General features: G+C 41.0%; 1 protein-coding gene across 1 annotated transcript; it reads left to right on the top strand.

Moving 5' to 3' along the window:
- Positions 1-1,585: 1,585 nt before the first annotated feature.
- On the top strand, positions 1,586-9,580 carry LOC105452824 (prohormone-4). The gene is made up of 4 exons (XM_011694280.1): positions 1,586-2,332; positions 7,863-7,991; positions 8,765-8,917; positions 9,322-9,580. Exons 1-4 carry the CDS (start codon positions 2,203-2,205, stop codon positions 9,513-9,515), a joined length of 606 nt encoding a protein of 201 aa, XP_011692582.1. The 5' UTR covers positions 1,586-2,202; the 3' UTR covers positions 9,516-9,580.
- The last annotated feature ends 4,981 nt before the right edge of the window (positions 9,581-14,561 follow it).

Here is a 14,561-nt window from a genome sequence, read left to right as displayed (position 1 = left end):
CATGAATGAAATTTACAGGAAGCGTAAATTGGAACAGCGAAATGTAAAAGAAGCATTTATCTTTTAAAAGCATTAAAACGCTTCTTTTACGCTCTTCCTCCCTCCGTTATTCTTCCTTTACATTCAACTTACACTCCAATTTTTATTTTCGCCAGGGACGTGTACAAATTCATAAAATTTATGAAAATGAAATTTTTCCCGCGTTCAATTTTAAAAAAACTATATTTTGGAATAATATTAATATTTTTTCGTTATGACGATATATCAAGAGAAAGATTGATTTTTAAAATATTATTAACATGTATATGAATTTCGCGTATTGATGCTGTGAGGGAATCAATGAAGATGAGAAAAGTACAGCGGAAAGGAAGAATAAGATGATAAAGCACGCTTGGGATGTGCTAATGCCACGTAATAACTTGGGTAACCACGTTTCATCTTCCTGAGAGTTTTAATAAATAGAGACTTCCAAGTTCTATAAAATCCGACGCCAAGTGTTAAATTAAAAGCTAAATTAAAAAGAATAAATTCTCTCCCTTGTGCAGTTGCTTTAATTTTACGACTGTACAGGGGAAAGAATTTCATTTTCTAACAACAAATGTAATAACGGACATTATATAACAGACATTTAGAAATTAATTTTTTTTTGTCATTCAAGCGCAAATATACCTGTCACTTTTTTTATTATCAAAATCTTATCGGCCAAATTGATGCCAAAACCACACACAGCTTATTTTTTTCACATATCACTCTATATATTATAAAGTCAAGTCTGCTGTGAAATTATCTATGAAATTAACCGTTTCCGTAATAATATCCAATATATTATTGGGTCTGATGTCAATCTTTATTCAGAACGTCGCGGCGAGTAGTTTGCGCAAATTCCGAGCGTTCATTCTTTGCGATTGTGAGTAATCGATATTGCGATGTTCTATTGCGGTAAACGGTACACTCGACATTATTTATCAATCTCATTGTGTCGCTTGGAGAACTAGCTAAAGAACCGCGCGTTAGAGAAATTGGCCATTATACGCACGCCGACTCGAGAGCGTCGAGTAATTACGGCGATAATAGCGGTTCGCCGTAGAATTACTAAGCGCCGACGTATTACATATCGCGGGCGCTTAAAAGTACCTTGTAACGACAAGCGAAAGTTACCTATTGGGCGACGACAGGAGTGTAACGGGGAGCCGGGGACCGGAAGTAATAAGAGAGAGAGAGAGAATACGCTTGATGCGCGAAGAGTGAAAAGAGGGAGGAAATGTCAGTACACCGATGAAAATTTAATGCAATGTGAAAGGAGGTATTCCTACGCTGAGAGAACAATGAAAATACGATACCGACGTATTGCACCTGTACGGATCGCCCGCGTTTACCCACCCTCCTCGTTTACACCACTGGGCGACCGAGGGGTTGAAATCGATGCGACTGGGCGCAACGGCAAGCGTGGGTGTTCCAGGGTAGACCTGCGATCTCGCGTTTCTCGATTGGCCGCATCCGGCGTAACCCAACGGCCGATTGGTCGGCCGGTTTCCCACGCGTCGTTTCCACCCTTCTCCCTCTTTCACCCCCGAGGTACCAACGCGAGCCGGCCGCAGGTGAGATCGCGTGGCGCAGGTGTGTTCGCAGTGTGGCTGTGCACCGTCACGCGCCCAGTAGAGGGATAACATATCTTTTTTCTTACGCGCGTAAGTGGGAGAAAGGAGGCGAGAGCGGAGCAGCCCGAGGGAGCGAGAGACCGGAGAAAAAAATTCCGAGAAAAGGCGAGCGAAGAGTGGGTGGTGAGAGAGCGACCTCGTCGCGCCGTTAACATTCGCACCCACGCATACAGACGCAGCGCAGCCGAAGCGGAGTGCTCTCGGGGCGAGGGACCTTGCGCGAGCCACCCCGAGGAGTTACTCGAACCTTGGTGGCGCACCAGATACCAGCGGGCGAGCGAGCGAGCAGGTGATTCTCGCGAGGGTGACGATACATCGCCGGGGTTCGCGTTCGCGAGAAGGAACCAGGGATTCTTCGCGGTGAAGAGGAGCCCCCCTCTGTAGCAAGAAGAAGTGAGGAGAGAGAGAGAGAGAGAGAGAGAGAGAGAGAGGAAGAGGATACCCCCGAATTCGAACTCGTCGTCGCGACAGAAAGAAGAGGAGAAAGGAGCGTGTCCGCCTGCCTGACTCGAGAACATCGCACGTCCGCATCCGCGAAGCGAGGATGGTACGGAGATTCTGCAACGGCGCGGTTGCACTTGGCATCGCCCTGACGGCCTGCGCCGCCTTTCCGCGCGCCGTCATGGCGATCGACCTCAGCCGCTTCTACGGTCACATCAACACGAAACGTTCGGGTAAGTCGACAACGGGGGATCCTCGCGCGCGAGGCGAAATTAGGAAACGGCGAAAGCTCGCGAATGCACCCTCGAAAGAGCACGATTTTCGAGCTGACGGCGAGACCGCGAGGGTTTTTAGGCGCGCAACACTGAGACGATCGCACGGAAGAAATCGTCAAAAATAAAATCGCGCGGGGAATTCTATAAAGGATATTGTTCTAAAGTGTTTTTTTCTCTGGAAAATATGAAAAATTGTGTGAATGCATAAGCACACGTTACAATTTTAATGAATCTTTCATCTCGAATGATTGTGTAAATTGTAGAATATTCAAGTGAACATAAAATACGCGTATTTTTGTGTATTTTTAAAAATATGCATTATTTTTTGAAGTTAATAATCTTTCTAAAATTTTTATTATAACAAAAATTGTACAAACAATAATATATATATTTTTATATATTGTATTTTTTATATTTCTGTATAACACATTTTTGTCATATTTATTTTATCGATTTATTCGCAAAGTTTTATGGAGTTCATTTTTTTATTACAATACGCCGATAGTATATCCATGCATATATAAAGTCACCTAGAAACGATCAATCAAATATTATCAGCATTTATCAAATATATATTTTTTTTATAGTTTTGCTCTTACAAGCTATTTTTTTTGCTTAAACATCTTGAAATTGAAGCAGTTTAAAATAAAAAAGTTGCATCGGAATATTTGATCGATGTATCCTTATAATTTGCTACATCTTTTATATCTTTTTAATCTTTTTAACGTTAACGAAATTTATAATTCTGTTGTAAAACTATCACAGTTTAATGATAGCATAATTGTTTATGATAAATATAAACGTGTATTTATATACTTTACGCATTATTAATGTCAGAAAATATATTAAACATTAAAGAGGTATATTAAATATTTTAGATGTTTAGAAGGTAACTCGTGCATCATCCTGTCTGCGCAAACATAGTCTTAACTACTGCAACCGCTGAGAAACTAGGATCAGCTCGGGAAACTAATTTAACTTTTGTGCGATTGCGAAATTCTAATTAGAGACAGTAACTGCAGATAAATTAATTAAATAAATTAGCTAAATGAAACTTACGAATGAGTGTTTGCAAAATCCTCTTTTGCATGTGCCGGAAATGTATAAGATGCATATAAGACGTTTCGTGTTTTATTCTTCTACCGTCATTTAGTAATTCTTCGACTTACTTTGATGTTCGCTTCACGAGAGAACTTCACATATTGAGAGAAATCATTCCCATTTTCTTACAGCACTTCTTATAGCTTGCAGCTTCACGTATTTATTCATTTAAATTGTTGCATAATCAAACTGCAAGTGAAAAATCTGCAAACAAAACTCCGCTCGAATTAACCAAAGACTATAGTAATAAAATGGTTTTATTATAAAATTTGTTATTTTTATTATTTATAAAAGAATACGATCGGTTCGTCGATTCGTGAGACACCGCGAAAGAAATTACAAACTTTATCCTTCACGTAACGTATGAGATATACGTACACGTGTAAACTTTGCCTTACAGCAAGAGTAAACATTTCATATACGAGCCCACGCGGGATGCTTGTTAGGGCACGGAATGAAGAGAAAGCTTCCGGGAGACTGTTGCCCTTCGCATTATCATGTTCCTCCTGATTAACATTCATTAAAATTAACGGGCGCGGTGGACGGCGGAGACGTTTCGCTGGGACTTCCCGACCATACGGGAGCGTGTTTTATACACTCCGACGGTTAGTGTACGTGTACGTGTTCGCTCAATAACGCGCATACTTAACGCGTACCGAGTCGTATATAGTACGCCGATGACATTTAGAAACACGCGTTTTTACTCAGCTCGCGGCTATTCAGGGCCGGGCTGCCGCGAGGCGGGCTTCATGCGGTCGTTGCATCCCCTCTGTCTTACCCGAGCCCTCGTTTCTCGCAGTTATCTATTGCATAAATCTATTTTGTCTTTAAAAAAATAGTAATGATGTAATAAATATCGTAAAATTACGCCAATAAAAATAAAGTTTAGACTTGCTCTATAATTCTTTCATCTCTCGCCGTGCTTTCATTTTTTGGTAAAAATAATATTTAAACTTAAAAAAATTATATCCAATATCTCCTCTTTTATCCGAGGAGAGTCCTTGTTTCTTGCAATCATCTGTTGCATTATTTTCTCTTTAAAAAGAAGTAATGATATCGTAAAGTCATGCCAATTAAAATAAAGTTTTTTTAGACCTGCTCTTCTCTCAACAACAATTCTTCCATCTCTCTGCTTTCATATGAAATAGTAAAAAAATTATATCCAAATTAAAAAATTATATTCGATATCCTCTTTTTTACTCAGTTCTTGTAATTATTTATTGCATAAATCTATTTTTCCTAAAAAAAAAGTAACAATATTGCAAAGTTGCGCCAACTAATATAAAATCTAAACCCATTCTTTAATTCTTTCATCTCTCACTGTACTTTTATATTAAAAATTTCATCCCCAATGACCCCAATATTATCTTCTGTTTTACGCGAGCGTTCATTTCTCATAAATATTTATTGCATAAATTTATTTTTCCTAAAAAAAAAAGTAATGACATCGTAAAGTTGCGCCAACTAAAATCTAGACCCACTGTATAATTCTATCTCTCATTGTGTTTTGATATTAAAAATATTATACTCAATATTACCTCTTATTTCACGCGAGTCCCCATTTTTCGTAATTATCTATAGCATAAATCTATTTCTTTTAAGTAAAAGTAATGATATCCCAAAGTTGCACCAACTAAAATAAAATCTGGACTCACTCTATAATTCTTTCATCTCTTACTGTACTTCAATATTAAAAATGTTATGAATATTATATTAAAAACATTATATTGAATATCTTTTGTTTTACGCAAGTCTTCGTTTCTCATAATTATCTCTTGAAAAATCTATTTTTCTTAAAAAAAAGTAATTATATTTCAAAATTACGTCAACTAAAATGAAATTTAGACACGCTATGTAATTCTTTCATCTCTCACCATGCTTTGATATTACAAATATTATATCCTGTCTCTAATATCCTACATCTGCGAGCTCTAGTTTCTCGTAATTATCTATTTTTCATCAACTCTTTGGGTTACTCTTTGTTTTGCCTTTATTTTTATACTTTTCATACTCATTTTCAGAGAATTTTTCTTCGGAGAAATAAGACGTCTTTTAATCGTCTTTCCGCGAACGGATTCATTCTAACTAAAATAAGAAATGAGTAAGAGCTTCATCGAATTTGTGAGAACATGTTCCATCGACTTCTTTCATTTGATATCTTATTTGATCTCTTATTCATATCTTATTTTAGCTGGAATTAAATATGCTCTCGCAAAATTTGATGAAGCAGAAGTTGTTTCTAGAAATAAGACGTTATCAGATATCAGTTTCTATTTAATTTCCATATCTTTTGTGTCAACTATATTTTTCTATTTTTCATCTTTGAAACGGAGCTTGGCCAGATCTTCACAAGTTATAGATTCGAGCTCGCCTTAAACTGTTTGCAACTCGCATCCCAATATAGAGAGAGAATTCCTACGCGAATTCTCTCGCACGAACGAAGTTTCAACAAGTTTATGCAGCAGAAACTTTATAACGTGCGTGCGGGGAATAGAAGTCCAAAGTGGTGGTTTCGAATCGAAAGCGATCCTATTTAAAATTTATCGCACCTGTCGCGCGTCTCCCTGGTCTGCAAAGGGGCGCACATACGCGGCTCAATCTCTTTATTCTTTATATACCCTTTAATATTCCCCCGACGATTTCATTTCATTCGAAATGCATTGAGGTCCCGCGGTCCCGCGGGGGTCAGCGGCTACTCCTCGGGGGAATCATTATAGCCCGTCGATCGGTGAAATATAATTGTTTAACGTCGTTACGATGACGCTACGCCCACGGACGCGTGGGCGTCTTATCTAAACACGTGGGAAAAATTGCGACGCTATATAAGTTGCTGCAGCAGGTGAATATAATATCCCGCGGCCGGCTTTTAAATTCGAACGCGATCCTCGTGATTATGGGGCGGATGACGGAATTCCGGACACGGTGTGTGGGTTTCTCAATTGAACGGTAAAATGTTTGCTCGAAACTTCCCTTCATCTCTCTCCATCCACCCACGTAGACGTCCTGTCTCAACTCGCGCGAGAAAGAGAACTGCGACGTGTACATATAATAATTTAATAACGCTGATGGTCGGGGCCACCGCGCCGGAGGAATGGTTCGATACGGTTTTCGATATATACCGCGACATGTGTGTATGTGTGTGTGTAGATATCGAATTCTTAACGCGATCAAAATTGATTGTCACGAGACGCTCTGTGGACACGAGACGTACCGTGTTTGCGGTGTAAATTACGTTTTTACGTGCGAAACGTTAACGAACGTGAACGATTGTATAGCGAATATGTGGCACAATATTACACAATCGATCGCCGAGCACAACCGCTGCACAATACGATGTTTTTTCCGTTTCGCGCGTACCGCCGCGGGGATTGTTTTTTCCGTCGTACGAAAATTTTTCATTTTCCGCGCGTCAAACGAACGCGTGGGCACTAAATAGCTGGTGCTTTTCTATTTTAGAACAGTGCGCGAATAAAGGTCTCGCAATTATTACAAAACATTTCCTCCGAGATTAAAAATGGAAGTATAGCTTTTTCTAGCGTGGAACTCGCCGGAGTGCTCCGCACAAACAGGATGTCGATATTTGATCCCCTGGGAAACAGAACCTCTCAGATAAATATTCTAAGCCTCCTAAAGGAAGATCTAAGAAAATTTCTTTTTCTTTTTTTTAGAAGGCTCACATAAAACTTCGCTCTTTTTTTTTTAGTAGGGTCGGTACATAAAAATTTTCGACCGACTTTTAAATCTGACAATATTTGCTTAGAACTTAGAACGTGTATCTTGTGCAGAGAGATTTGTGGGGGACATATAAATTGCGAGGGAAACTTTGACGAAGGAATCGTTTGGCGGAGCTTCGGATTTTTTACGAGCCTCGAGAAGAGCAAACAATTGATATGGGGATTTACGATTGTTCCCTGCAGTTCTATATCGGATTAAGCGTTTCGGTTAATTGATTTTTCCGAACCGTCAACTCTATTGCGCGCCCACGGGCTGTTGTAGCGTGAGCTATGTGCGATCGCGTGTTTGCTCAATTATCCCGAAAGCCTGGTGGTCGCACGAAGGGAAGGGTGCTGCCGCATTACCCGTGCCACGTTTCATTAATTCCGTTTCGGATCCCGCACGTTATCGTTGTAATTTAATCATCCGGCGACTCGCGATCGTCCCATCGGCGAACGTAATCGACTTTCCCGAACTTCCATTTCCGCGGAAATGTGATTGAGCCGCATGTAACGGATATCCCTCCCACATACACACACACTCACACACACGTTCCCAATTATTTGGAAGCGGAGCGTACGCCCAGATTACTCTTCGCAAATCACTTTCATCAGATTACTTTTTCTCAAATTATCTCTCCCACTCTTTCTCAGAATTCATGCGTGCGTTTCAGAGGCTTGCCATCCGTACGAACCGTTCAAGTGCCCGGGCGACGGTATTTGCATCTCGATACAGTATCTCTGCGACGGGGCACCCGACTGTCAGGACGGATACGACGAGGACTCAAGATTGTGTACCGCAGGTGAGCCAATTAACTTTGAGTTTAATTAATTAATTAGATCTAATCAGTAGGCAGAGCGGGGATTACTTAGAATTATTAATTATCGCGTCTCGTTCTAACATTAAACGTTTGCCTATATGTCAAACGCCGGCTCGCTGGTGCGTGAAACTATACTGTCTGATTTTTAATATGTTTTACATTACGTTATAGTGTGGTTTTTAATTTTTCTCTTTGCGTAGGATTACCGCATTTCCCTGGCGGGAAATTTTATTTTATATATATATGTATATATAGGATTATTTTATACATATACAGGATTTTATTTAATGGATTCACTTTATATATGTACACTGTATGAGAAAGAGCGGATGTGTCACGGATATACCGCTTCGGTGTGGGTGCACTCGATGTTCCGTGCAACCGCACCGGGGCACTCCCGGGCATCTGTAATACGATAAGGGAGGGTTGCATCGCCGGTATAGGTGTGTGCGTTCGACGCATTTATGCAAAATGTCATCTTTTATATCTCGCTTTCACCTTTCTACACGCCGTATTCATAAATATTGATTAACCAGAAATGAGATTTTGCTACTCTTTGTTTCTCTGCAGATAGCATATTTAGAAGGAAAATTTTTGAATTAAAATTTAAGTGATGTTCATGATTACGGCGCTATAACTGATCCCCGGCGTTTGCCCAGGAGATAAAATTGAACTTTTTGCGCGCTCTATTTTCGTTTTATTTTACAGCCATCATGCTGCACGGTTACGAAATTTGCTTTTATTTGCTGTTACAGCCAAACGACCGCCCGTAGAGGAAACCGCGAGTTTTTTGCAGTCTCTGCTAGCCAGCCACGGTCCCAATTATCTGGAGAAGCTATTCGGAACCAAGGCACGTGATACGCTGAAACCTCTCGGCGGTGTGGAAAAAGTGGCCATCGCGCTGTCCGGTAAGCTTCCACGGGATCAAATATACGAAGTGAGCTTTGCGGTACCCGAATTATAACGCGACACAAAACAGGCCATCATCTCGGGCTGTTCGACTTGTTGTTCTCCGATATATATATCGCTGTATAACGCGGTGCAGCGGTAAATCTTTCCCACGTATCGGAAATCTATTAAAAGCAGCAATATCATTGTCGCACTAAACAGAACAATACCACGAGTGTCTCAATCCGCTGACTTCGACGTTAAAAGATATCGGCTCCAACAGACACTTGTCTCGTGTAGTTTAGCGCGATTAATCTGTATACACTTAAAGACTCCGAATTGTTTTTCTCTCGCGTCGCCTCTATCCTCGAAAAATCCGTTCCCCGCGAACCTGGCCCCCTGACAATCTGTTTCGGCCGTTCAGAGTCACAGACGATCGAGGACTTCGGCGCGGCGCTGCACCTGATGCGCTCGGATCTCGAGCACCTGCGCTCGGTCTTCATGGCGGTGGAGAACGGCGACCTGGGCATGCTGAAGTCCATCGGTATCAAGGACTCCGAGCTGGGCGACGTCAAGTTCTTCCTCGAGAAACTCGTTAAGACGGGCTTCCTCGATTGAACGGTCACTCTCGCCGCCGAACCGCCGCCGCCGCCGCCGCCGCCGTCGACGTCGTCGTCGTTGTCGTCGTCGTCGTCGTCGTCGTCGTCGTCGTCGACGAGGAGCCGCCGTCGCCGTCGCATCGCCGCCGGTGTCGCGTCACCGTCGTCGCACCAGCAGATCCTTCGTATGATGATGAAGCCTAAATCGTCCTTTCCGCGGGCACTTCTGTCTTTCCTTCGTCGCGAGTTCTCACGCGCAGGGTGTAGCCTGTCACTTTTCCTTCCTTTCCTATTCTTCTCGAATCTCTTGCTCTCGCTTCGACGCGACGAGCGCGATCACGAGCACCGAGATGACATCGTCGAGATACCCGCGTACGGTGGAGCGAATGTCCGAATTTTCTGCACGACGGGCGGTTTTCCCGTCGTCTCGCGTATCTCGTAGCTCTATCACGACTATCACGTTTCAGATAATTTCATTACGCGTGTCAAACGTATCCGCGCGGTGATCCGCTTATAGAGAGGAGTGCAATAATCAGAATGCGACTGACAATTAAATGTGTCGCGCTCGGAGAGTTTAATTTACGTCCGCGATTTGAATTCGCGTAGTCTGTCATTAAGGGAAAATATATAAGGACTGAGAAGTCGAGGGATTGAAAAATGTCTCGGCAAATGTAGATGCAACTGCTGTATATAACATACACGTTATACACGTGTCACGTCTATGTCATATGACAATTATATTTGTGTTTGCCGGGATATTAGGTTCTCCAAACACGATCCGCGATCTAAATATTATCTTTTAACTTTCTCAAATTGAAACGTCTTACAACACGGCGATTAAGCCTACTCTACTTCCTTCTAAAGCTTTGCGATTATTGATTCTAAATAACGCGATCGGAATTTTCAATGGGTGTTTTACTACAACTTGAACACTAGGGCATCACTTACGTGTCCCTCTTATGCTTGCCCTTAAGCTACGCGTCGAGGGACGCATCCTCTTTCCTCATGTGAACAAGTAATGAGCTTTTGTCCGACCTATTTCTAAAATATTGAGCTTCCTCATGTATCTTGTAAAAGTACTTCACTGAATCCACCTCGCTTATATAGGGTTCTCTCACTCTCGTGCACGTGTACGCCGCGGTCGCGCGTGTCCTGGTTTTCTTCGAGCCGCCGCGTCCTTAATATGCGAGCAACGTACACGGTACCATCCTGCATAAGTGATGAGACATCGATGACAATCGTTCGCGACCGGCAAGTGATGTAATAGTTTAAAAAATAATCCGACATACACGGTTGTGCATTAAACTTACTTAGAACTTGCGCGAAACTTGTTTCACATACGCGAGGAAACTTTCCCGATATTGATTATCCGCTCCGAGAGATTGAAATGTTTCTCATGAGATTGTAATTGAGATAAAATTGTCTGCGTGACAAATTAAAATTCTTAAACTTGGTAAAGTCGCTTCTGAGAGAGAGAGATTCTCACGAGATTGCTGAGACTTTATAAGGATCAAGCTTCAAACTTCGCAGGAGAAAACTTCTCTCGGGAAGTAATTACGTTCGAGCACGGGGGAGGATTTTTTAATCAAAAGCGCGTTACTTCGGAAAGGTCGTGCGGTAGGAGCTGATAATGCAATTCTTATTAAATGCCATAAAATTGGCTTTGCCGGAAGCAGCTTAATCTTATCGCGGCATGTATATGTGCTTCGGTGGCTCGAGTCGGAGGCGGGTAATCTGTATTACTCTCTGAATTATTTTTGGTATTACTTGTAAAAGAGCCACCCACGTAACGATTGTTCTTGTACGATTGTTCTCGATTATATTCCCCCGGCATACCTCCTTTAGACGTAATTTCGGACGATGTTGCGCAGTTTTTGTTGCGATTACGGAATTAATCTTGCGGGACAGAGAGAAACGATAGCTTTTATTCGGACGTTTCACTGCTGGAACAGTATTATATATTGATTTAAACCGACCGTTTTCTCGCGTGTGTTTTTTTATCTTTATTTTAGCTTCGTCATCGCGGTCGCTCTTATTCGCGTGGAAATGTTTCTCGACGCGGTACCGCGACGAACGAAAAGAAAAAAAAAACGAAAAGAAAAAGGAAAGAAAAAAAATCCAAGTAGCAAAACCCACGCCGAGAATGTATTATATGTACTCGGTATTTACACGGTATTTTCACCGCATCCAAGCACCAAATTGTAAATCTTGTCTTGATTAAGGTGACATTGATGGATGCGGGGCGGGAGAAGGGGAAGAAACACGTAAGACGAGATGAATCAGCCTTGTTTAATGTTACAAAAACGTGCGGTGGGAATACCGTTCCTCGCGTTAAAAGGATCCAGGTGCTCTTGATTTCTCTCGGTGCGGTCGTGAACGCCACGCACTCGTAACACGCAATACGTGCGATGTTGCAGGTCGCGTGCGTTTTTAAGAGAAAAAAAATGGGTACAAAAGAATAATAAGAGGAAAAAGAAGAAGGAGAAGAGGAAATAGAGCATCGCGTCTTTCAGGGTATGGCGCGCGTTTTATTTATTAGGGAAAGAAAGCAAGATTAAAAAATATATATATAATACTAGCGTATGATATTTTCATTACGGCAACACGATACATATCAGTACACATACATATCAATAAATTATATTTAAAAAATTATATTATATAGATATATATATATATAAATATAAAATGAAGAAAGTAACGGTGCCGGATTCTCTCGAGGTAGCGTTCCCCGTCTCGCTTTCCTTTTACTTCGAAGAGAGAGAGAGAAATTAACGCGTTATAAATTTCTATATACACACACATACACACACACATATATATACACATATGCACATAATATAAATATATATAAAAATTGTGCTATTCGCGACAATCGAGAAATCGCGGACGGGCGCGAGACCTCGTTTTTTTTTACCTCGAGAGAATGCATTCCCTTCCCGGGAGAAATGAGTAACGACATATCTACTTATCTAAGAGCGTATCTTTTATCGAAATCGAAAAAAAAAACGATACATTGAGACATATCTTCTAATTAATGTAACGTAAGCGAGTCTAGAGGTATATATTATAAATATTATACATAGCGAATACATATCAACAGAGAAATCACTCTTTTATCAGATGGTAGATAATATTTTGGTATATAAAGAAGAAGAAAAAAAAACGTTTAATATTCCCTCCAGATGTCAATTACGGTCCAAAGTAGGGCCTGGACCGAGGGCAAAATCCGAGGGAACTTGTGTGTTTTAGCGAACAACCGAACGGGGCATCAGACCGAGGGGTCATGGCACGCCGCGCGACATCCCTCTTTCTCTCTCTCTCTCCCTCTCCGCCTCCCCGTCGCGTGCCTTGACCCTTTGGCCCCAATTTCGAGTCGTAAGTCATAAGGTCAAATCTATCTCCCCCGAGAGCGGCAGACCGGAGTTCCACCAATATCTGGGTATACATATATATGCCACGTATCGGAGGCGCGTTACCCATCGTATTGGAATGATAAGAGATCCGTATTTTCCTCCCTCCCTGTCCCCCTCCCTCCTTTCCCCTTTGTACGTTTCATTATTCTAATTTACACGTGTTGCAGATATTCACCCCACGAAGAGCGGACGAAGTTGGTTTGTGTCAATTTGATATTCTCTCACTGTTTTACTGTAGATAATCCGATCGATGTTCAAGCAAGTAATATCGGTGCTTCTTGATTAAATTAGACTAGCGGAAGATTGAAATTTTGGAAATTAAAATCTTTTAATTAAAAATATATTAAATTAAATTCCATGTGAACTTATTACATTTCATAACATATTAAATTTCATGGTTATTTTAAAATGCGTTTACTTTTTATTCCTCCTGGACGTTTTGTAAGCCTTGTCGATGTGTTATGATTGATCCTGATTTCATATTTCAACAGCGATGCAATTGGTTTTCGCGGGAAAATTGTCGATCCGTCCACAGCGTTTCGGTAATGAATGGTTGCGGTCCTATACCGTTCGCCCTTTGACATTATTGTGACAAAGGGTAGCAAAGGGATTCGGCGCTGAATGTAAATGGTCGGGCTGGAAGCGACGTATCGTTAAAAAGGTCGGCTACATCATATTTCCTACGTATGGAAATTATAATTGGTTACGAAATTGCGTAACGTGGCGAAACGAAATATTGTACGATGAAAGCGTTCAAATTTAAATTATATATATAATAATAATTCAATAATTATTAAAAAGAGGAAACAACAATGTATAACAATGTAAGTCATACTATTTTACAATATGGTCTCCCTGATTTTCACATCGATGCCATCGGCAGCTTTTTCTCGAAAACAAAAAAAAGCTTTTCGCTGCAGGCTAATCCACTTAACTCTCGAACATTAATGACCTCTACTGTAGAGGTAAATTTTTCGGCACTTTTCTTTGAAGAGAGACTTTACATTTGTATTACACTATCCGACAACACCCATGGGAATTATGTTGAAAAATAATATGATGCTTACATTTCTGTGTTTCTTTTATTTTTTTTCTTGCGCGTAATTATTGAATTATAATTTAAATTCGAACGCTTCTTGTAACAGCAGTAGCCTGTGTTCGACGATGGCAAACGGCAATGTTTTCTTTTGTAATCGGATATTTAGCAGCTCGCTAAATATTCCGCGTTACATTCGAATCTAAAATTTCCAGACCAACAAACCCTTTGTATTGTATCCTGCGAAATTTGTCGAAAAATTTCGAGGAGAAACAATACACGGTAATTGCATGTTAATTTTAACAGAATTTACACACGAAGCGTTCTTTTCCCGTAAATTCGAAACTTATACGCCAGTATAGACGCGCTGCAACGGCTAATAAAAACAATGAAAACATTTTACACGGCGGCTATTATGCGCGCGATAGCATGGTCAATTGATTGACCAACGAAGATACGCGGTGCTTTTCTTTTACCCGGTTTTTTCTTTACATATTACACACGTCTACGTGCACGCTGCACGCGTTGTTGTTTCGTTGCTCTCGTTGCCCATTTACATTGTTGCGTTACATTGTTGTTGTAATATGCGTACATCGCTAATAAAGTCGTAGAC

Source organism: Wasmannia auropunctata, unplaced genomic scaffold (assembly GCF_000956235.1).
Source record: "Wasmannia auropunctata unplaced genomic scaffold, wasmannia.A_1.0 LD336026.1, whole genome shotgun sequence".
Classification (NCBI taxonomy): domain Eukaryota; kingdom Metazoa; phylum Arthropoda; class Insecta; order Hymenoptera; family Formicidae; genus Wasmannia; species Wasmannia auropunctata.
This window is presented reverse-complemented; position numbering and strand designations above follow the sequence as displayed.